General features: G+C 38.7%; 3 protein-coding genes across 7 annotated transcripts in view; 2 read left to right on the forward strand and 1 right to left on the reverse strand.

Moving 5' to 3' along the window:
- The first annotated feature begins 7,662 nt into the window (after nucleotides 1-7,662).
- On the forward strand, nucleotides 7,663-9,545 carry LOC129245541 (dynein axonemal assembly factor 3 homolog). 2 transcript variants are annotated; one of them, XM_054883752.1, is made up of 3 exons: nucleotides 7,663-8,561; nucleotides 8,637-9,410; nucleotides 9,473-9,545. In XM_054883752.1, the coding sequence occupies exons 1-2, from the start codon at nucleotides 7,785-7,787 to the stop codon at nucleotides 9,390-9,392; spliced, it is 1,533 nt and encodes a 510-aa protein (XP_054739727.1). In that variant the 5' UTR covers nucleotides 7,663-7,784; the 3' UTR covers nucleotides 9,393-9,410; nucleotides 9,473-9,545. The 2 variants fall into 2 exon arrangements, with proteins under 2 accessions (XP_054739727.1, XP_054739726.1); XM_054883751.1 differs by having other exon boundaries at nucleotides 8,637-9,480.
- LOC129245542 (mitochondrial ribonuclease P protein 1 homolog) lies at nucleotides 9,497-11,148 on the reverse strand. Its single transcript, XM_054883753.1, has 3 exons — nucleotides 10,477-11,148; nucleotides 10,021-10,387; nucleotides 9,497-9,959 (listed from the first exon to the last, which is right to left on the reverse strand). Exons 1-3 carry the CDS (start codon nucleotides 11,085-11,087, stop codon nucleotides 9,552-9,554), a joined length of 1,386 nt encoding a protein of 461 aa, XP_054739728.1. The 5' UTR covers nucleotides 11,088-11,148; the 3' UTR covers nucleotides 9,497-9,551.
- Nucleotides 11,149-11,486: 338 nt separating this feature from the next.
- LOC129243707 (hydroxymethylglutaryl-CoA synthase 1) overlaps nucleotides 11,487-24,664 on the forward strand; it is a 30,411-nt gene continuing 17,233 nt past the window's right edge. Inside the window, exon 1 of one of the 4 annotated variants that reach the window (XM_054880919.1) lies at nucleotides 11,487-11,660. The gene's annotated coding sequence lies outside the window, so the exon portion shown is untranslated. The other 3 variants (XM_054880924.1, XM_054880920.1, XM_054880921.1) reach the window with 3 other exon arrangements.

The raw sequence follows: 24,664 nt of genomic DNA on the forward strand, positions 1-24,664 counted from the left end.
GAAATTCGCCACGGTTCGTGAAAGCGCAATAACTCCTTTGCTCTTTCGCAACGAACTTTTTTTTGCTGAGGGGAAAGATCGTGTGCTTTTTGGAACTTGTAAGCCTTGACCTTGAGCTCATTTTCAATATGCGTCGAATGCTGTCTTGCGATATTTTCAGTTCTTTGGCCATTTTTCTTCCACTTCGACGTGGATTTCGTTCAAGTCGAGCCTTCACTTTCCGAACCATTTCTGGCGTTGTTGCGGTTTTTTTTTTGTCCACTTCCATAGCGTTTTGCAATGCTACCAGTATCATTGTAACGTTTTATAGTGCGATACACAAACTTTTTATTCACTTTGAGATGACTGAGCTCACGAACAATGGCTCGCTGCGATTTTCCAGCCAAATATAACGCGATCACACTATTACGTTTGAATTCCATCGCAGAAAAAAAAATTCAACAAAACTGAGACGCAAATGCTTTCGATGGCTTATAAGCAATATATTGAACTGTCACTAGAACAATTTTGACGTTGATGTCATGAGCTGTTTTACAGATACAAGCAGTGTGAAGTTGGTAACACTTCATTCATATCGTTCACCCCGTATTTAGGCCACACCGTCCAACTTCAAATACGACCTTTCCGAACGTCAATCTTCAACGAATATAAAATCAGGAATTTTCTGTCGCAGTCACTTTTCGTTCGTTTAACGATATTCTCATTGTTATCTTTTCTTAACCACAATTTTAACGATTTTGCTATTCGGTAACCCACTTCATAACGAAAATCGACAAGACAAAATAAGCTCTTCTGGTAACAAGTCGATTATCGCAAACTAAGCGATAACAATTTTGTTGTGGTAAAATTAAACGATAAAATAAGAATTAGTGATTTTAATGAAAACGGTGAAATTACATCATAAAAAGATTTTTAATTATTTGGCTTATGATTTATGGCGTGGAGAGGAGGCAGTGAGCTCTCGAACAGTAAGCTGAAGTTCGCTTGGGATGTGAACAATCCTTTTCATTTCAAGGCATTTGCAAAAACTATTCCAGTTAACTTCAGACTTGGCTAAGGACCTAATTTCTCAGCTTGGTAGTCAACTTCGAGGTTCCAGAATATCAACGATTTCAACTGAAAAACAGATAAATCTCATATTTTCTAACTTCTTCAATTCTAAATTCTGCTTTTATGTTGCTAGCTTCTACCTGCACTAGTACCAAGTTGCTCTGGCTAAATTCTTTCAGTGGAAGTTCTATAACTTCTTCAGTTTTCCTCTGATTAGCTTGAAATTTTGACACGGCTGTGGTGCGACTTCTTTTAGGAGCCAAAGTATTAAGTAATTACTAATTTCAAATAAACAGTTATTTTATTTTACTTAAAAAAAAAAATAAATAATTGGCGCGTACACATCTGTTAGGTGTTTGGCCGAGCTCCTCCTCCTATTTGTGGTGTGCGTCTTGATGTTGTTCCACAAATGGAGGGACCTACAGTTTCAAGCCGACTCTGAACGGCAGATATTTTTATGAGAAACTTTTTCATGGCAGAAATACCTACAATCGGAGGCTTGCCATTGCCTGCCGAGGGGCGACCGCTATTAGAAAAATGTTTTTATTAATTTTGCTTGCACCGAGATTCGAACCAACGACCTCTCTGTGAATTCCGAATGGTAATCACGCACCAACCCATTCGGCTACGGCGGCCACCCATTTTATTTTACTTACTTTGTGCAAATATAATTAAAAAAAACACTCAAAATTGCTTTTAACAGCTCGACTAGTTTGCCTTTTTGTTATTCTTCTTTGCTCTATTCACTCTTTTTTATGTTTAATTTGACAAAGATGCCACTCTCTATCAGTTTGAATGAATAGAAGAAGACCCATGGCGAATTTATTACAGGTGATGGCAACCACATATAAGTAAAACATACATATATTTGTTGTTGCCTTTAGTGTAGGCATTACCTCAAAATCATCTGTTTGTTTTCAGGTTGATTTGCTTGTGAAACGTAAATAAAGTAATTCAAGCTTCGCGTTTAAATTGCTTAATACTTCCGATTAATTTATTGAATTGTGGCCCTGAGCAAATTGCTTTGAAGTGCCAGCATATGCGATGCGGTGATGTGTATGCGGTGATGCATGTGCGGTGATGTGTATGCGGTAAGCAAAGAGAATACTTACCGATAATTGCATTTAAATAATATTTCTTCCTAAACGCAGCGCCGGCTAGGAGGATTCGATACAATTACAATGGGCGTTAGAAACGTTCGGCAAAACTAAAACAAAAAGCAACGATTGTTTTCCATACTTATAGCGATTAGCAGAGGAGAAGCGTTCAGCTAATTTACTACCTGAAGAAAGGTTAGCTGAAAAACTACGCTGGAATAGTCACAAAATGAAAAGTGGCCACATTTCTTTCCAAATAGGCAGGATTGGATTGAGGGGAAAATCTTCACCGAAGCTTACACCTCTGTCTACACTGACGGTTCCAAGATGGAATTGGGAGTCGCAGCAGGGGTTTTCTCTAAATCAGCTAATTTATCTATCTCCTTTAAACTGCCGAACACTGCTAGTGTTTTTCAAGTAGAAGTCTTTGCGATCTTGCAGGCATGCAAAATGCTTAAGGAACGCGGGAGCGCGGAAGATATTAACATTTTCCCCAATAGTCAAGCCGCGATTAAGGCTCTGACGACGCTATGGTGCAGAACGAAATTAGTAAACTCCTGTAATGAGAAGATCAAATCACTTGGGTGTGCAGGTAACATTTCTTTGATCTGGGTTCCAGGACATAGGAACATAGAGGGAAATTAAATTGCTGATGAGCTTTCCAGAAAGGGGACTGGACTGGCCTCAGAGACCTCCTACCCGGCCATCGGCATGCCCTTGACATTTGTTAAAGGGGAACTGCACAAATTATTTCTCAGGAAAGCGCACAAAAGATGGAGCTCCATTACTTCATGTGCTATTTCGAAAACCCTTTGGCCTCAATACGATATACGAAGGACTCAGAAAGTTCTTTGGACTCCTCGCCACTCAATTCTCAAAGTCGTAGCTCTGTTTACCGGTCACTGGACGATCGGCACATACGCGGAAAAGCTGGGGTTACCATTTAACCCCCATTGCAAAAGCTGTGGGGACCTTTCAGAGAAGGAGACCGTTGAGCATTTTCTCTGTAAATGTCCGGCTTTGGCAGCTAGAAGGCTAAGGTCACTGGGAGCTCCTTTCTTCGACAGCCTTGCGCAGTGCGCCCGCAAAGGGAACTTGCCCCCATTTCTCCTGACACCGAAGTGAATTGATTAAAAAATACTTTAGGAAATCTCTGATTTCCATAGTGATGAGGTCTTCAACACATTGAAGAATTGCGTACCTAGAATGATGAATCTTCATCTGAATAGAGGATGCAGGATGGGGCAAAGAAACTACAAAATCGTTTCTCCCCCTTATTCATCTTCAGCTTCCACTATTCTTATAAAATTCTTAAAAATAAGTAGCTTTCATACCGGTAACGGTATACCTACATATATTATTTTCTATATACCCTCTAGGCAGTTTGGTGCTGATTCTCGCTAGTTCATTTGCCCTACGTTTACCCTAGATGGGTAAGTACTGATAATTTCCCCTTGTTGGTGTGATATTTTATTTCTCTTTTCCCAATAGGAATTTCTTATAAGTGCGAAATATATTGCTAATATGCTCTAAAAGGCAAAACTAATCATTTTTATTCTTACAATGTAATAACTGCTGAGAACTAAACTCCTCATTGTCGTCATCACAAACTTCTCAGCACTAATACTCAAACCTCTAATTTTTGTTATCAAATACTCGTAGTAATCAGCACTGATGGGCCAAACAACTCATTTTCGTTGTGAAGAAGTAATCAGCACTGAAGGCAAATACTCCTCATTTTCGTTAAAAAGTAATCAGCATTGATGACAAAAATTCCTCATTTTCGTTATCATAAAATGTTTTATTTAGAAATATATAAAATTAATATTTTTTTGTATTCATTAGGAAACTCTTACATATCAATTCGGTGTTTCATCCACGGAGGTTCGAACTCACGAATTTTCAAATGTTATTTCACAGAGCGGCCGCCGTAGCCGAATGGGTTGGTGCGTGATTACCATTCGGAATTCACAGAGAAGTCGTTGGTTCGAATGTCAGTGAAAGCAAAATTAATAAAAACATTTTTCTAATAGCGGTCGCCCTTCGGCAGGCAATGGCAAACCTCCGAGTGTATTTCTGCCATGAAAAAGCTCCTCATAAAAATATCTGCCGTTCGGAGTCGGCTTGAAACTGTAGGCCCCTCCATTTGTGAAACAACATCAAGACGCACACCACAAATAGGAGGAGGAGCTCGGCCAAACACATAACAGAAGTGTACGCACCAATTATATATATATATATATCGATTTTCGTACTCCAATGGTACGATTTGTAAACGTTGTTGAGGCGTAAATCTCTCCATGATTAAATGTCAATGAGAACTGAAAAAAAAATTATTTAGTTTGACAGTAGTCACGCGAGATCTGTGAAAAAACCCTGTTGGAAAAAGTACCTCCAATCTGATCACCCTTGGCACTACAATTGTACTTGTATTCGTAATTGCATTTTTAATGAAAAAAATTACTTTAAACAGTTTTGACCAGGTGGCTTAAATACAAAACATAGATTAATCCAGAACTATAATAAAAATCGGTAAAGATTTAGTAGCTGTCGAATGCGGCAGCAATTCTTTTCGTCACCGTCGCGCTAAAACGCGCTAGTAGAACGAAAAAACATCACTAGGTAATAACTGCGAACTACTTTCAAAATTTGAAAATACCCTTTAAGACCTTACAAAAAATATTTTTTTTTTTCGTAAGCTCTAAGTTATATATGAAAAAGGAGCTATTTAGTTATTTTGACTGAAAATTGGAACTAGCATATTTTACTGCGAAACGGAGAAATACTTAATATCCCTAATTTGGGGTCAGCTAGCATGAAAGAGATGATGTGACTGTCTCGCTTGGCTTCCGAACCCTAAATACGACAAGGGTTTTAGATAGACATCAAATTCTGGGCTGCCAACGCGTACCAAAACTGCTTGCTCTCGGGGAGATAATCAACGCATTAGTAATAATGGCCTTAGCCATGAACGCATAGAAGGCAAACCAAAAGAGAATTTTTATTATGTTTAGAATTGGCATAAAATTTTAGAAATTTCATAAAATTTGGAACTTTTATGAAATTGCAATTTTTATAAAATATCGGATTTTTATCAAATTTTAAATTTTTATCAAATTTGGAATTTTCATAAAATTTTTAATTTTTATAAAATATTGAACTTTTTATATAGAGAAATGCATAAAATTTTGGGTTTTTATAAAATTTTGAGTTTTAATAAAATTTTGAATTTTTATAAAATTTTGGATTTTTATTAAATTTGTAATTTTAATGAATTTTAAATTTTTATCAAATTTGGAATTTTAATGAAATTTTTAATTTTTACAAAATTTGGAATTTTAATGAAATTTTTAATTTTTATAAAATATTGGACTTTTTTAAATAGAGAAATGACATACAATTTTGGATTTTTATAAAGTTTTTGAGTTTTAATAAAATTTTGAATTTTTTTTAAATTTTGGATTTTTATAAAATTTTGAATTTTTATGAAATTTCATTATTATAAAATCTTTAATTTTTATGAAATTTGTAATTTTTATGAAATTTTAGTTATTATAAAATCTTGAATTTTTATGAATTTTTAAATTTTTATCAAATTTGGAAATTTTTAATTTTTATAAAATATTGGACTTTTATCAAATTTGTAATTTTAAATTTTTATCAAGTTTTGAATTTGGATGAAATTTTTAATTTTTATAAAATATTGCACATTTTTAAATAGAGAAATTTTGGATTTTTATAAAATTTTGAGTTTTAATAAAATTTAGAATTTTTATAAAATTTTGGAGTTTTATTAAATCTAAGATTTATAAAAATTTTAATTTTTATAAAATTTTGGATTTTTATGAAATCTTGAATTTTTATCAAATTTGTAATTTTAATGAAATTTTAAATTTTTATCAAATTGGGAATTTTCCTGAAATTTTTAATTTTTATAAAATATTGCACTTTTTAAATAGAGAAATGGTTTTGGATTTTTATAAAATTTTAGCTATTATAAAATTTTGAATTTTTATAAAATTTTAGCTATTATAAAATTTTGAATTTTTATAAAATTTTAGATTTTTATTAAATTTAGGATTGCTATAAAATTTATAGTTTGTGCATATGTATATGTAAAATTTAGAAGTTTGATGAAATAAAACAAAATACAGACGCGTCTGGATATAGTGAGCACTGAAATTTTCATATGGACTACTCAACATAGTGAACATTCGAAAACCTCTATAGAGTAAATAAAATTTTCCAAGAAGAAAGCAACAAAAAAAACTTGGAAAATAATTAATCAGAAATGACATCAGGTATTCCCCTAAATTGGATTTTGGCTGCTGGTTGTTGTTGTTGTTGTAGTAGCATAAACATTCCGTATACTTCCATACGGCAGCAGCAGCAGCATTGGCTGCTGGTAATCGACGCTGGTGTTTGATTTATTCTTTGTCGAGTGCAAACCTTTTTCGGGGAAAAGTGTGCCGTTATGTGTATTTAATAGTTTCTGAATGCTAATAAATTAATATTGTCATCATGCCTTGGAGGAAATTCTTCTCTTCAAAGAAAAAGTCTAAAATTTGAAATCATTGAAAAACGCGCAAAAGTCGTTAGTGTTTCATCTTTGGCTAAAATATTTGAAGTAGCTAAAGCATTCATTACGGAAATAAACGAAAATAATATTATCTCTCAACAAAACAAAAGACAATTTCAGCATCTAAGAGGAAGACTCAGCGTCCGCCGTAGCCGAATGGATTAGTGCACGGGTTCGAATCTCCGTGCATGGAACAACAAATGATAGAAACAAAGCTTTTTGTAATAGCAGTCACGCCTCGGTAAGCACTGGCAAACCTCCGAGTGTTTTACTCCCATGAAAAATCTCTCATAAAAAAACCATTTGCCTTTCGGAGGCGGCATAAAACTGCAGGCCCCTCCATTTGTGGCTCAACATCAAGAAGCCACAAACAGTAGAAGGAGCTAAATCAAACACCCAAAAAAGATGTAAGCGCCAATAGATGTGCATATACATGCATGTAGGGAGATTCTCAGAAAAGACGAGTATTTGTTCTAATGATCTCTTGCATTTATGTATAAGCACATATTTGTATTTTGGGCAAATAAAACCAGTTTTTCAACCCAACTTAACCTAGACATAGTGAACAGCCAGATAACTGTGAAGAGGTCTTGCAATACTTACTGCACTATATCCAGACACGACTGTATAATTGTTCCGTTCCCTCTCATTCTCTCACTTTTCTCATTCTCCTGTAATTTTTTATAAAATGAGGTAAGCCTGGACGTATACTTGATCAAAGTTGTACGCTTGCTGTACCGCTATCATTAATGCACTTGCATATCATTGCATATTTCTAGGATGAAACATATATGGTTATGCAAATCTCCAATTTTTTCAAATTAGAAGCACATCTGCTATAACTACAAAAAATCTCTAAATATTTTTGGATTTATTTATGTATACTTACATACATACATACTTACATATGAGCATGTTTCTTAACTACATTCTAAGCAAGCCATAGCAACAATATAAACTAACATCACACAAACATTCATCTAATCAATCAAACAAAGAGTAAAGCAGTTAACAAAAAATACGATAAAGACTTTAAGTGACTCGGTGAAAAATCGAATATGTTTTGGGGTATCAGCGAAGCGCTGGACCTTTATCAAGAATACTTTAATGCGCATAAGATTCAGGAGCCTCGTGGAGAGGCTGCTCATAACTCCGAAAAGGGGCAAGATATAGACGTGGAAGAAGAAAATATGGAAGCAGATGTGAATGTGGAATCCGAAAACGTCGAAAAAGGTGCGCCAGAGATGACACTAGAAGACGGCGCTGGTGGTGATGCGCCAACTGTAGCTAAAACGCTTAATATATTACTTTTTGGTGCCGGTGATCCGCGGCATATCATCAAAACTATGGCCAAAATGTACAAACACAACGGCGGCAGAGTTAACTTCTATGTTCTCGATGGATGCATAGAAATTGTTGCGCGCAATATGATGCTGCTTGGCATTGCACTCGAAAATCCAGAAGGTTTTCACTTATTACGAAAAGTTCATCTCTTCATGGACGTATATGGCAATGCGCTGATGCGTCCATCTTCGCATCAATATCTGGTAGGAAAAGCGAAAAGTATGATGAAATTGGTCACCGACGATGACGAGCTGCAGAATTTGGCACCCCAACTGCATATTGAGGGATTAAGATATCGCGAGCGTGATGGACTAGAGAATGCGTTCAACTTCCTCTTGAGTCGGCCGGAGTATACCTTCGATGTGCAAGAGTATTGGGCTGGACGAGTACGTAAATTGTTGGGCACACGTTATGACTATCGCGAAGGCGCTTACGATTGGGATTTGAATATGGTATTGAAGGACAGAGAAGGGGGGCAAATATGCTCACAGGTAAATTGTGTAAAATTAATATTTACCATATATCAGAATATATATTTTTTTCCACTATCTACACCTCCTTTTAAGGAATATCGCTACTGGCGTGAGACTGGCATCGCTTTTACTTACCCCGAATACGAACAGTGCAAACCGAATAAAACACTCGCCGCTGGTCTGGTACGTAACGGCGAAAAATACATGCATCGTGGTTATGCGGGTGATATACAGACCGGACCCTTCTGCACCTTCGGCCTCAAGACTGTGGATAAGCAAATGCTTAATTCTGTGCACGGCGATAATGACTATCGTGCCACCGACATTACTGAACGCAATCTGTTAGAATATTTCCATGAGTTACAAACTCGTTCGGCTTATACTCATGATTTTAAAATTTCGCGGAAATATGGCTCCGTTAAGTTGTTAATGGGCGAACGTCTTTCCTATAACGAATGCGATGTAGATGCAATGCGTAGTTACGACAAACCTTGGATTAGCGTCGACCAATGCAAGGTTTTCTTTCTCTCGGCAGATGAAATTTTTACGCTGCAAAATGCTGATGCCAATGAAAACTGGCGCGAATTTTTCGATGTGGCTTTTGTTGGGCATAATTATTTTCCATTTTTAAAAAGCAACTTTGCAGAAGTGCTCCGGGATAACGCATTGCTCATTTTAGAGAGCACATTATTAACTTTGGCGCGCAAGGATGACGTGAAGAAATTCGAAGATAAATTGAAAGTGTATGCGAAACTAATTAACTTAACGCCGGTGATCAACTATAATGCCTTGAATTCGAAAAATAGCATTTTGAAGTATAAGAAGATCAATGAAGAAACGAGTGCTTGAAACTTAGCTAATTTAACGGTATTATATTAACGTTTAACAGCCATCACTACTTACTACATTCGAATCGTTTTTTTTTTAAGGCATTGGCATACATACTTTTCAACTGCTTATTAAATACATATGTTTTATTTTGATGAACTAAAAACTTACAACAGAAAACTAGCTCGAATTTCTATTTTTCTTTTTGGAGCCCCATGTTTCCAAATTGAATTGGGCATTCTTTTTGTACGTTCTTACTTTAGGGTTTTGCAAATCTCGTTCGTTTCTATCCCGTTCGTCTAAAGTATCATCTAAACGAAAATTAAGTTGGCCAGCGCGCCTTTCCAAAGCACGCTTTTGTCGCAGCGCATCTGTTGCCATATCGATCACCTTCCGGCGAGGCACATGTCTCAAAGCGTGTGTCCAATCTTTAGTAGTTTTCAGATCCAATAAAATATTAACCATTTGATTAAGAGTTAGTGACTTGCCAGAGCCCGCACCCCACTGTAAGTAGCGGTCGAGTGGTAGTCGTGCCATGCGTATGCCCAAACGTTTCGCTTTAGCAAGCGACAGCGGTTCGTTATTTACCTAAGAAACCATGTGTTTTATAAAAACATTTATTTAAACTGGAATATTGCTGTGTACTCACTGTATCCACCATTGCACCAATTATATACACGTCATCGGGATTGTACTTCACCAAATCTGTACGGCAGTGTGGCGTCAGATAGACCAGATTTTCTCTCGGAAACAGCTCAGTAAAACATTTTTCATGTACATTCATTGGAAACTCCGGATTCATCATGGTGGGTATGTAACGGTTTAAAGCTTTTGTAGATATACTATTTAAATTTACGTTGCAGTAATGTAAATCGAAGGGGTCATCATGCGCACGATTCTCGGCGAAGCACAGCATCAATTGCTTGGCCGCATTCAGTGCTTCCCGTCGCGTCATGTGTTGATCATATGAGCAGTCTAGCACAATTTTAGGTGAAAACTGCATTGCGCGAGTCAATCTGAAATCAGAATAAACATAAATAAATGCTTTCACTTGGGTGGTTAAGAAACCGCAATTTTAGATGTCTAAAACCAAATTCATAAACACCTGTTATTCTGGAAATGGTTGATAGTCGAGTCGTAGATACGTAAGAATAACGAAGTGTGCCCTAAACCATAGATGATGTGCTGATTTTCTTCGCGCTGTTTACGCAATTCCTGCTTGTGCTCAATCACCTGTAAGGCACGTTCCTGCTTTTTTCGCTCCTTAGCCTCTTTTTTCGTTTCAATTTGCCACAAGTAGCTGTAGTATTTGTTACGTGCCGACTTTGAAGGCAGCGTAAGAATGTGAGCCCAGTTCTCATCTGTGACAGACTCCAACGCAGGCACACGCCGTCCCTCCTGATGCGCAATGTCCAATTCCAACTGCAATACCTTCAATAGTTTGACGCGTTCTTCCTCACTGGTATAGGATGCATTTTTTATGTTGGCTTCTGTGTTTGATGTTAGTTTTGTCTGTGCAAAGGGATTATGTTTTCTAGACGGTTTTGCCTCATTTTCAATGCTCTCATCTGGGGCTACTTTCGCACAATTTCGCGACACTACTGATAAAAACAGTGAATTCGAAGGGAGTCGTTTGTGACTCACAGATTGCGGAAACTGCAGATATGGACATAGAATACTACGTGCTGGAACTGAATAAAGGAGCGTTCTTAACATTTTTATTTAAAAAATATATCAACCATTTATAACCCCATGCACTTATTTAGACCGCGATAAACTCATAATGAAAAATCAGCTGATTGAAAATGTCAGAGGTAGGCAAAATGTTACAACAAAAATCGCGTTGTGATAAAATAGTAAGTTTGTTGTTGCTTAAAAGGAAACCATTTTTATCTACAATAAAAATTAATGAAAATGTATAAAAATAATAATAATGCTGTTAATAATAATATAAATATGTATAAATATAAATGGCTATAAATGATATCTTTATTTTCAGAGTAGTTGTTGCTTTAATTTGATTGTTTAATGGCCACTGGAAACAACAGTTTTGATGGCACTGCATTTTCAGCAGCTGTGTCGCAGTGAAAGAGAACTGTCAAAATCAGCTTTCCATTCGATTAGATGGCAGCGGCAAGTTAATTTAATCCGATAGGAGTGAAAAGGAATACAATTCCCAAATATATAAGAGCTAACCATAATCAAAGTAGTATTTTTTATACATTTTCAAATAATTAAAAGAACCGTAATTTGTTTTCTAAACACAGGCGCAGTTGTGGCAAAAGTAAGGTAAGAAAAGTGTATAGTGGCAACGGGTGAAAGCTCTTTTTTTATTATTTTTTCTATAATTCCGCTACAGGAAAGAAAAGCGTAGAATGTTTTCATATGGAAGTAAAAAATACAATAGTGTGATCGCTGATGTAATACTAAATTAGTGACAATTTATTTATTTATGCGTTACATATCAATATAAGCAAGTTGAATATCCTTCATCTGCTTCTACACAATAGTGCTCCTAGACGTCAACACAAATCCTTGGAAGCATTCACATGTGACTGCGAAAATATTATCTGTGAGAAAGCAACGTGTACTTTCAAAACAACCACAATTGCAATTTTCATTGATGATTTAAGTTTTTCAATTAGCTTTTGAGCATGAAATGCATAGTAATAGTTACGAAATTTCAAATAGCGCCAAAGCTATGGCCAACCTCCCTCTGCACACTCTCCTGTGCCGAGAAATGTATGAATAAGCAGAAAACGCTTAGACCAATTCGATTTCGTGGTATTCACTTAAGATTTGCCTCTGCACATGTGTACATACATATATAGATACATATGTATGCGTGTTTATACATGCCGGCATATGTGTTATTAAATATTTGTGTGTTTATAGAGGGAATTTCTGAAATTGTGACTGACAAGTTATTTGTTGCTATCAGAAGCTCAGAATTTTGCATAGGTATGTGAAATTGTTAATTTACATGAAATTGCAAAATCTCCAAAATAAGAATTGTTTCTAATTTTTAATATTCATGAATGTTAATGTCCCGGTCTAAATGATTTATTATTTTTATTAAATTGTGTTGATATTATTAATTGTTTATCAACATTTGTTCAAATTGACACTGGCAATATGTAGCACTAGAATGGTTAACAAAAAACTTGGTTTATCGTTGATCTCCAGAAAATATTATATATCATATATTGATCGACACTGCATTTTATTATTTCTGACAGACCCTCGTGAAATAGGAATACACTCAAATATACTTAAATTATGATTTTTTATATGTACGTTAAGGGTATTTATTAGAAAAAGTCCCACATTTCCATGTCCACGGACTGTTGTTTCACTGATCTTCTCTTCTTAAGTGGTGTCATAACCACTTACGTGATTTTGGCCGAGTTTAACAAAGCGCATCAGTCGCTTCTTACTTAGAAGGCCTTCCTCTTCCTCTGATACCAACAGTTAGTATCGCATCGAATACTTTTTTTCCACTGATCTAAAGCTGTTTGATTCGAGTAATTATGTACAATAGTAAAAAATGTTTGTCTGAAAATACTTGGCTATTTGTAAAATATTTATAAGTACATACTTCTGCTCATGTATCATCTAATAATAGTGCTTTTATCGTTTAGCTTGCAAATTCAGTTCCAAACTATACTTTATAGATTATATTATATTAAATTTACTATAAAACTAAAAAATGTGTTGTTGCATGCACGGGAAATGCTGCTAAATTACAGTCCTTGACCCGATCTAAATCCGGGTGGTTCCTGTAACGTATGTAGAACCGAATATCGTGGGAACGAACTAAAAGTATACAAAAAGATAATTCAACTAGAAAAGTTTTAGTTCCTTACACTTATACTTATATTAAATTATTTACTTTTCGTGCAATTCAGTTTCTAATATAATACAATATATTCTAATTGTGAATGAGTTTGTATATTTAGTTTAAGATGTTATACTTAAAATTTTAATTAAATTCGTATGAATTATAAATTAGCTAAATTATCCCAATCCTTTAACCGAAACTTTCAGTACATTTTCGCGAGTTTCGGTATTTATTTCACCAATAGCAGCTTCGATTTCAACTTCGGTTTCAACTCTCGAATGCTCATCCTCCATTCGGGAAGCACTGAGGAGGAGCAGCCGGTTCTACGTTACCGGAATGACTCGGGTTTTTCCCGACCAAGGGCTGCCGCCCCAGTACACTAGCCCTGTCTAGTGTACCGTATATCAACCAAACCCTTACGTCACAGGAGCAAACCCTCGCAGCAAACCTGCTCCAAATACTTCTCCTCAGGGCTGGAGTTGAATCCAACCCTGGGCCAGAAGTATTCTACTGCTGCGTCTGCCATCAACGGCTCCACCCGAACTCCACCTCGGTTAGGTGCAATAAGTGCAACGGGTGGAGCCACCTTAAGACCTGCTCAGGCCTTAAGTCGCACAGGGAGTGGACCACACGGTATGTGGCCACGTGTTGCTCCCGCCAACAAGCGTCTGATGCCTCCACGGCTAGCACACCCCCTGATAGGCCGGCAATACCAACCGCCACCACAACCCACACCTCCACGGTGAGGAGCCTATCGGAGCAACACAACTCCCCTTCAACCCCTCCCTTCCAGCTCCAACCCCAGTGCGGGGACAAACCAGCAGCTCCTGGTCCCCCGCACAGTCTGTTCCGTGTGTCAGGTCGTAATACCTCGGAATCTGGTAACAGTCCAATGCAATTCCTGCAATGGCTGGTGCCATTTTCGGAGATGTTCCGGCCTGCGCACCACCCGTGAGTGGACAACTGCCTACGTTGCCCCCTGCTGCAGAACTCTGCACCCACAACCGCCCTCGGAGGCGCGGCCGCCCACCACCATCAGGCCGCAACAGCCACAGTGGATTGCGCAGCAGGCCCAACGCAGACAACACCACGCGTCCCTCACCCCCCGGATTACACTGACCTCACCGAGAAGCTTCAAGCTTCTCCAGCTAAACTGCAACGGACTTACGAGTAAGGTCGACGAGATAGTCGACTTTATGAGCCGGCACAGTATCAAGATAGCTGCGGTCCAAGAAACAAAGTTGCACGCTAGGTCATCTCTGATCACCAGGGATGGCTACAACGTGCACAGACGTGATCGCGAGCGAGACAATGGTGGTGGCCTAGCGTTTATAGTCCACCACACTGTGCAGTATCGTCTTATCGATGAAGGAATCGACCGCAGGGACAGCACCTTAGAATATCAAGGCATAGCTGTCCGGTCAGGCGATTCCGAGCTCGAAATATTTAATATATATATACCCCCTGTCACCTGCTGCCCGGTTGGATATCACCCTGATATAGGTGCGCTCCTCAGAGGTGAAAACCGATTGGTTGTAGGTGACTTCAATGCGCATCACGATCTTTGGCATTCAAGCCTGCCAAACGATCGTAGGGGACAACAACTGGCAGAGCAGATAGACGACTCGACATTCAGCACAGTAAACGACGACGCCCCCACCAGGGTAGTGGGCAATTGCAGCAGCTCGCCTGACCTAACAATTGCTAGCGCTGGTCTGATAAATAGCATAACGTGGCGACCTATGCTATCGCTTGCATCAGACCACTTGCCCATTATCGTCTCGATCGAGAGACCTGCCGACTTCGTTTCCGCGAATCACCGGTCCTATTTTAACTTTAAAAAAGCTAATTGGGCCGGCTTCACGGAATTCACCGAGGACACCTTCGCCGCTCTTCCCATCCCCACTGATGTGCGCGTTGGCGAACGCGCATTCCGCAAGGCGATTACAGCCGCCGCGGCTCGCTTCATACCTGCTGGACGGATCCGGGAATTTCGTCCCAATTTCCCAGCAGAAGCAGCCAGTTTAGCAACCGAGCGTGACCACCTACGCCAGGCCGATCCCGGGGATCCCCGCATAAGGGATCTTAATTTGGAGATCCGGCAACTGGTAAATCAACATAAGCGGTCTAAATGGGTTGAGCACCTGAAGACTTGTAACCTCACCTCCGGAGTGGGTAAGCTCTGGTCCACCGTTAGGTCCTTGTCGAACCCGACGAAACACAACGACAAGGTGGCAATCACCTTCAACGGTTGTACTTCGTCGGACCCGAAGCGATGCGCGAGCTATTTTAGCCGGCTGTTTACACTGCATCCTCCGGGCGACAGAACCAAACGTCGTGTTACCAGAAGGCTGCACAAACTGACGAACGACAGTGCGCCACTTACCTTCTCCGGTGATGAGGTTCAGGGGGCCATCAACAAAACGAAAACATCGAAAGCCATTGGCCCTGACGGACTCAACGCGCTGATGCTGAAGCATCTGGGACCCCTGGGAGTAGGATATCTCACAAGGGTCTTCAATTTGTCTCTGGCCACTCTCATCATCCCTGACAAGTGGAAAGCAGGGAGAGTGGTCCCACTATTGAAACCTGGGAAACCCGCCAACCAAGTGGAGTCTTATCGGCCGATAACTCTCCTTTCCCCAGTAGTGAAGACACTTGAGGCCCTCCTACTCCCACTCTTCACGACACACCTGGCCCCAGCCCCACATCAGCACGGATTCCGACGAGTGCACAGCACCACCACGGCACTCACCGCCATAAACGCCCAGATAAATCGCGGGCTTAACCAAAACCGCCCCTGCGAGAGGACTGTCCTAGTAGCGTTGGACCTAAAGAAGGCTTTCGATACAGTCAGCCATTCCACGCTACTAGATGATATTTATCAGTCGACACTCCCGCCAGGGCTGAAGAGGTGGTCCGCGAACTACCTGAGCGGTCGGCACTCGTCAGTGATTTTTCGAGATCAAATGTCAAAGCAGAGGAAGATTGAGCAAGGCGTACCGCAGGGTGGTGTCCTTTCACCCTTGCTTTTTAACTTCTACATCTCGAAGCTCCCCCAACCACCAGCGGGAGTTTCCCTGATCTCATACGCTGACGATTGCACGATAATGGCGTCGGGCAATGACATCGATGGCCTGTGTTCCAAAGTGAACAACTACCTCACCGACCTTTCTCGCTTTTTCACTGCGAGGAATCTCCAACTTTCCCCCACCAAGTCCACGGCGACCCTTTTCACCACCTGGACAAAGGAGGTCAAGCTGTCCCTTAAGGTAAAAGTCGATGACACACCAATTCCGACTGTGAATAACCCCAAAATTTTGGGTGTAACCTTCGACAGCTTGCTCTCCTTCTCTGCGCATACAACCGCAATTGCCACTAATTGTCCAAAATCGCAACAAGGTCCTCAAATCGCTGGCCGGCAGCACTTGGGGCAAGGACAAAGAACTTTTGCTTTCGACATTTAAGGCAATTGGCCGGCCGGTTCTAAACTATGCTGCGCCTGTCTGGTCGCCTGGTACTAGTGATTCGCAGTGGACAAAGCTGCAGACATGTCAGAATACCGCCATTCGGACAGCGACCGGGTGCCTCCTGATGTCGCCCATACAACACCTGCACAACGAGGCACAAATGCTCCCAGTTGCGGAGCACAACAAATTGCTCAGCAAGCAGTTCCTGCTGGGGTGCTACCGCAGGTTTCACCCCTGCAGACACCTGCTTGAGCCCGAGCCGCCTCCCAGACACGTCAGGAGACATCGCCTCGACTACGCTGACGAACTCCAGGACAAAACTAACCGAGACCTACTGGACAGGACAGTATTCAGATAGTCAATAAACGACATTCACCGGGAGACCGTTACCACCTTCATGAACTCCCGTCCTGTGAATGCCGTAATCGGAGTCCAACCACCACCCATTGCAGATGAAGAGCTCCAGCTTCCCCGTGAGACTCGTGTAACATTGGCACAATTACGTTCTGGATATTGTAGCAGGTTAAACTCCTACCTATCCAGAATTGACCCCGACATACCAAACACATGTCCGGCATGTGAAGGGACCCCGCACGACACTAACCACCTCTTCACATGCCCCCTCAATCAGACTCATCTAACCCCCCTCTCCCTCTGGACCCAACCTGTCGAAACAGCATGTTTCCTGGGCCTACCCCTAGATGAGCTAGACGAAGATGACAGATGATATACCTACACTGACAGGGCTAACTACGCTGTTAAAAACAACAACAACAACAACAACAGTAGATGCAGGTTTTGACTCCTTAATAGACACAAAGCAATCGACCACGAAATGGGGATGTTTCACCAATCTGATCTAGTGGCACGCGTTTGTGGCCGTTGCAAAGTCGTGCTCCGGCACTTAATTCAACCTATGTTTGAGTAGATGCGTTACGGACCAACTCTTTTAATACGATTCGGTTTCTGAATATATAGACTGAAAGGGCATATGACGTGTAGGAAGTTTAACTAGACAGTATGGGGCGACTGGCTATTAGAACAACAACAATTTATAGTTTTTATGTTGTCATATTTCTTTTTTTAAGAATTAAAAGCCATCAAAGATTCAGGTCATCTAGTTTCTTAAGGAGGAAGTCTACTGTGACAAGGGAAAAAACAGGCTTATTTTCCGGATTTTATTTCTAACAAAATATTGCTCGTACATAAAATCTATTTAAACTCTTATCTTTATTATATATTTAAGTTTTTGAAAAAAAAATTTTAAGTCAAAATATTCAAAATGGCCGCTGTGGCACTTCTGCAAGCTCAGGTCCGCTTTTCTTAGGTGCCTAAACGGTGTACATGAAATCTTACGTTTCGGTGATCTAAAACAAAAAAACAAAATATTGTTATCATATACATAGTATTGACTCTCGTCTGACGTAGGATTATGTCGATAAAAAATTTTGGCGTTGAAAAAAAATTCTTGAAATTTTTTTCTTTTTTTTTTGCCTAAAATTGATGTTACTATTGTTTATAACAATTTAACAAATAACGATATCAAAAAAATCCTATGTCAGACGAGAGACACTATTACAGAGAATATATAATTAAATTTTTAAGCTGATTCATTTATCAGAACTCGAGATATCGTGTACACCGTATACAAAAACTTAGTTTCGAGAAAAATGCGTTTAAAGTTTCAGTATTAGCAGGTACGCGCTTTGGAGCGCTTCGGGAAAAGGTCGAAATTTCAACGAAGAAAAATTTAGCCAGCTGTAACACATATTGTACCTTATTTAAGAGGGTACAAAGTATTTTTTAAGCTAATAAAAAAAAATCGATTTTTTGAAAAATTCACAGTAGACTTCCCCTTTAACAGTTCCAATTGTAACCACTGCTTCCTCGCGCAACCCCAGCGCCCCTTGGACGAAATAATTTGTTTTTTTTTATGCATACATGGATTTCTACTTGTTGTTGTTGTTGTTGTAGCAGCATAAACATTCCCCATATTTACATACGGGGAATGCTGCTGGAGTGACAGTCCTTGGCCGGATATAAATCCGGGTCGTTTCGGTAACGTAGAACCGACTGTCGTGGAAACGTGGATTTCTACTTCTTCTTGATTGGCGCGATAACCGCTTAAGCGATTTTGGCTGAATTTGATAAAACGCGCCAGCTGTTACTTTATCGTATTAACCGGCGCCGGTTGGAAACACCAAGTGAAGCCAAGTCCTTCTCCATCTGAGGAGGCCTTCCACCCCCTCTGTTATCACCAGATAATACCGCATCGAACACTTTCAGAACTGGAGCATTTGTATTATTCATTGATTTAGGATATGGCTATTTTTGTATTCTATAAATATGTATGAACGCGCGTCTTTCACACAGGAAGGCACTTCATAAACAAATGTGTTAAATGCAAAATGCAAAAATGCAGTTTTGCTATTTTCTTTCACGAGTAAAATTCGCTAAAGCGATTACTCATTAAAGAAGCTTACAGTTACACCACGAAAGTGATAAATAACATACAAAACAATTAAACTTTGAACCCATTCAGGCAAAAGTTGTTTCATTAAATGGATCAAGTAAATGCAAATTAATGTTGACCAAGTAGCTGCTACATATTTCAGTTTCTAAGTTGCAAATATTTCCTTGGGTAAGCTTATCAAAAATCAGTAGTCCAGACATCTAATCTTTTCTTTTTAAACTAATTGATGAATAGCAGTATTTATAAATGCTCGTACATACCATACGTTCATATACATCATTTAGACTGGTGTTCTTATTATGTCCACTACAATAACAATATGCAAAGCATTATAGGCATAGTTTTGCGACATAAAACGCATACAAATCACTATGCCGTGGATCGTTTACGATAAGCAAGCGCAGGGTCAGGGAGTGTTCAGTGACGACAGTAGTGCATTTGAAATCCTCACGTATGTATGTACATACATACATATATTTGCGATCGATATCACTATTGGGTTATTGTATACAACCCAATTGCGCAAAAGGTGCTTAGCAATCACAGTGGCACAATAAACATTAACACAACAGCAACAAAAATAACAACAATAACTCTGAAAAAGCGTTCATCGCGATCGCCGCCAAAAGCATATGTTTGCAGTTCGTAAACATTTTGAAGTCAGTCTTCTTAATGATTTCTGCGAGTGTGGTTCAAATTTCTCAACAGCCTGTTGTTGTTTGTAAACGTTTGGTCGATCGAAAAATCAGTCGATCACTAATTCTAAGTAAGTTCTCGCTTAATCATCGCGCCTCCACTGAGTCTCTGTTGCTCTATAATTGCATATAGCAAAATAAATAAACGCCGATTCATCACTCGGCGAGAAGTGAAAACAAATTTTGGAATTAAAATGGTAAACAATGAAATTCCAAAAAGTGCTTTTCTTTTCAAATAATATTAAAGAATATGTATGCATGTATTGATATATACATACAAGTACATTTGTGTCTATGAGATACGTTTAATGCTTGTGCAACAAATTAGTTATTTTTTAACTTGTAAATTCAACAAATTAGACAATTTAGATGGTTAAAAAGAAATTCAACTTGACTATGCCTAAAATCGACAGCTGTATTCTGTCTACATACGCATTGCTGGCTTGCTGAAAGAATGTTATAACCCAAAAACAATGTTTTTAGATAAATGACTATCAGGTATTTTATGCTGTGTACAAAATGTATTTTGATTTCTATTTATAGTATTATGAGCTGAAAATGTGTATTTTACTTGTTTTTATCTTGGAAGTCATAGTAAATTGTGGACTCTTTGATACTTTCCCGAATCTTTGATATTTTAAGTTATAACGTTCTTGCAGTAAACGGGCGATATGTGTGTATAGATATATGTTTTGTTATACATGAATGCCCATACTTATATACATACATATGTATGATATATGCAATTGTGATTACATGTTGAAAAGCGTTTATACCAATTAAAGCGTGCACTACTTAGAATAAAAAGTGTAAAAGCAAAAACAAAACGATTATCAGAGCTCCCCTGCCTCATTTTATAAATGATTTTGTAGTTCTATCTGGAAGTCAAATATTACAAATTATTATGTTATTTTTAATACACGTGCGGTTTTAATAAAGGTTAGGTAGCAATGATACATACCTTCTGCTCAAATATGAACGAGACGGTATCAATAAAACGGTCCGCGGATGACATATGGCAAAAATAAATTTTTTGTTTTTTGGTAGGACTGTTATAAGCTTACATGGCAAATTTTAGCGTGATATGTCACATAGTTTGTTTTCTGTGCTACGGTAAACAAGTCAAGGTCGAGTGTGTTCTTCGAATTTAACGATGGAAATTCAAGTTGAACAAAGAATTTGTTTGAAATTTTGTTATTCCAACAAAATTTCAGCTTCAGACGCCTTAAAAATGTTGCAGACAACCTATGGGGACTCTGCTCTATCGCGTGCACGTGTTTTCCAGTGGTACAAATCGTTCAAAGAGGGCCGTACATCGGTTGAAAACTTGCCTCATGAACGTCGTCCAGCAACATCAGTAAACGACGAAAACATCGGAAAAGTAAAGGAAATTGTGCTTGAAAATCGCACAAATCGCAAAATCGGTTAACGGTGAATATTATTTAGACGTTTTAAAGCGTTTGCGCGAGAACATTCGTCTTAAAAGGAAGGAATTGTGGGACAACAAGTCATGGTTCCTGCATCACGATAATGCACCAGCTCACACATCACGTCTTGTTCGCGATTATTTGAACAAAAATAATGTTAATATCGTTCCGCAAGCACCGTATTCGCCTGATATGGCTCCATGTAACTTTTTCCTGTTTCCCAAGCTCAAGTTGCCGCTCCGTGGAAAACATTTTGAGACAATTGAAGTCAAAAAAGAGAATTTGAAGAACACACTCGAGCTTGACTTGTTTACAGTAGCACAGGAAACAAACTATGTGACATATCACGCTGAAATTTGCCATGTAAGCTTATAACAGTCCTACCAAAAAACAAAAAATTTATTTTTGCCATATGTCATCCGCGGACCGTTTTATTGATACCGTCTCGTTCATATTTGAGCAGAAGGTATGTAGATCTGTTTTAATGATTTAAATTGCTTTTTTTATATGTTTTTATATGTTTTGCTTTAAAATTGAAGTTTATACTGCCTCGTAAATGTTGGAAACTTCTTAATTGAAAAAATTCGAAAGGCGTTTATCGTGCTCTCAAAAAACTTTGTTTACTTTTTTGTGGTTACTTTATTGTAAAAACTTATTACATATTACTTTGTATTTTTTATTGAAAAATAAAAATATGTATATGCATATTTGTAGACTTGAGCAAAAGTATTTAAGTCTCTTTATCTTTTTACAATATTCGTAATATTTTTCATGCTACATTTTTTCGATCGCTGCTCAAAGTGCAATCAGTTTAAAGGAGGTTGGCCTCCGGAAGCAATCTCAATAAGGTAGCATTTTTAGGTCGTTTTCTCCCAACCGTATTTCTCTGAACTACGTACAGATCTCTCTATCCGCAATCCAAGGTAATCTTTCCAAGTAGGCCGAATTGGAACTAGAGGAAAATCTGCACCTAGTGCCTCTGTTGTTGTTGTAGCAGTATACGTATCCCTATTAGTGTTATGTAGATCACCGGTCATCTTCGTCTAGCTCATCTAATGGTAGGCCTTGCTTGCTGTTTCCACAGGTTAGGTTCAGAGGAAAAGGGATGTTAGATGAGTGGGTTTGATAGGCATGTGAAAAGGTGGTTAGTGTCGTGCGGGATGCCTTCACATGCTGGAAATATGTTTAGTATATCGAGGTCAATTCTGCATAAGAAGGAATATAACCGGCATCCGGGCAATTTGTCGAAGGTAACTCCCAAAACTTTAGGGTTGATAACAGTCGGTATTGGTCTGTCGTCGACTTCGATCTTAAGTTGCAGTTTGACCTTCTTTGTCCAGGGAAAGTTGTAGATTCCTCGTAGTGAAGAAGCGAGAAAGGTAGGTGAGGTAGTCGTTTACTATGGCACACATGCCATCACTGGCAGCCGGTTCTACGTTACCGGAATGAATCAGGTTTTTCCCGACCAAGGTCTGCCGCCCGTGGAAACTAGCCCTGTCGACTGTACCGTACCTTACCCTAGTGACTCTGTCTTCAGTGACGGCTCCAAGATGGAATAAAGAGTCGGAGCTGGAGTTTCTATAAATCAGCCGATTTATCTATTCCCTTAAAATTGCAGAATACTTTGTGATCCTGCATACATGCAAAATCCTTATGGAACGCGGGAGCGAGGGAGATATTAACATTTTTTCCGATAATCAAGCTGTGATGAAGACACTGACGACACTGTGGTGCAGATTTAAACTGATCAACTCCGGTAAGGAGGAGATCAAATATCTTTGGCGTGCAGGTAACATTTTTCTTATCTTGGTTCAAAGACATTAGACCATAGAGGGAAATGAAATTATAGATGAGCTTGCCAGAGGTCGACTAAATTGGTCTCATTTGTCATCGGCAACATGGAACTCCATTTCTTCGTGTGCTATTTCGAAAACCCTTCGGCCCCAGTACAATAGATGCAAGACGCAGAAAGTTCTGGGGACACCTTGCCATTCAATTTCCAATTTCGTGGAGTGCCAGGTTGGTGCTTCAATCATTTCACCTACCTACTTATAGTTCATTGTATAACAAAAACCTTATAAATCAAAGATCCGAACTTTGTACGAAGCTCTCAAAAATTTAACAAATTTTAAAAAAATGTCCTAAAAATTTTCAACTCGTTAATTAAAACTTATACAAAACTTCTGGGTATGTAGTTTTACAGCCTCTTCAATTTTAGTATAACGAAGTGTTGGTTTGGTTAATTTTTTTTTTTTTTTTGCATTATTGGCGTCTAAGGCTTAAACCACGACATTTGGTTGTTCGTTAGCAGAAGACAATAACTATCAAAAATATATAGCGAATGTTTTTGATGCTATAAGAACAACATTCACTTTTATATCGACAATTCTATAGAATTCTGAACATTTTGCTTTTTCATTTTTCTTGGAACTATTAAAGCATTCTTAAAACATCCCAAATTGAACTAATTTCTTCAAAATCTACTGCATATTTTCCCGAGAAATTTTTGCTTTGGTCATGTTCGGCCACGAAATTTCTGTTCACTTTCAGTTCGTCCTCAGCAAAAAAAGGCCAACTTTGGCCGAAGATTTTCCTAATTTTTATTCCTTCAGAAAAATTCAAAACAGAGTTTGTGTTTTACACGAAGGGATATAATTTGCAGTTATAATATTTTATAAAATAGTGTTTCATTAAATAACGAAATGGGCTCTTATTTCTTATACTTTTCGAATTGGGCACATTTTCTGTTGAAAAAATTGCTTTGAAGTGTCATCTACTCCTCCATTGGGTAAGATATACGAGTATATTACAAATATTTGTTATTGTGAATTTTCAAAGTCAAAGTTATTTTTTTGTGATATTCTATTGTTTCTAATGTTACCATAAAAATTCCAATTTGGCATAGCAGCCCCGCCAATACGGTCAAACTCACTCACTTGACTGCCCGTCAAACTCACACAAAAACTCCTGTCAAAAATAGGAAGAAGACGAAATGCAAAATTAGCAGAACGTTATGGCCCACCTACAACCTCAAGCAATCGTCGGAATTAATAAGAATGAAACGACGGGACGCCTGGAGACTAACGGCAGTCATAACTGGCTTTTGGTCTATCGGAGAACAAGCAGCCAAAATGGGTATCCCTCACAATACATACTGTCACAGTTGTAAACAACCGGAGAAAAAGGAGACAATCTTCCATTTCCCTGTGAATGCCCTGCCCTATGGACGGACAGAATGTTAACCCTGGGCCAACCGCTGTTCGAGAATCTCGAACAACTATCTGGCTTAGACGTTAACAACCTAATAAGGTTCCTTAACCGCACAGACTGGATATAGTTATGCTGTAAAAACCGTTAAACAAGTTGGCAACGAGGATGTGGCAACAA

The sequence above is a fragment of the Anastrepha obliqua genome, chromosome 4 (genome assembly GCF_027943255.1).
Source record: "Anastrepha obliqua isolate idAnaObli1 chromosome 4, idAnaObli1_1.0, whole genome shotgun sequence".
NCBI classification, from domain to species: Eukaryota; Metazoa; Arthropoda; class Insecta; order Diptera; family Tephritidae; genus Anastrepha; species Anastrepha obliqua.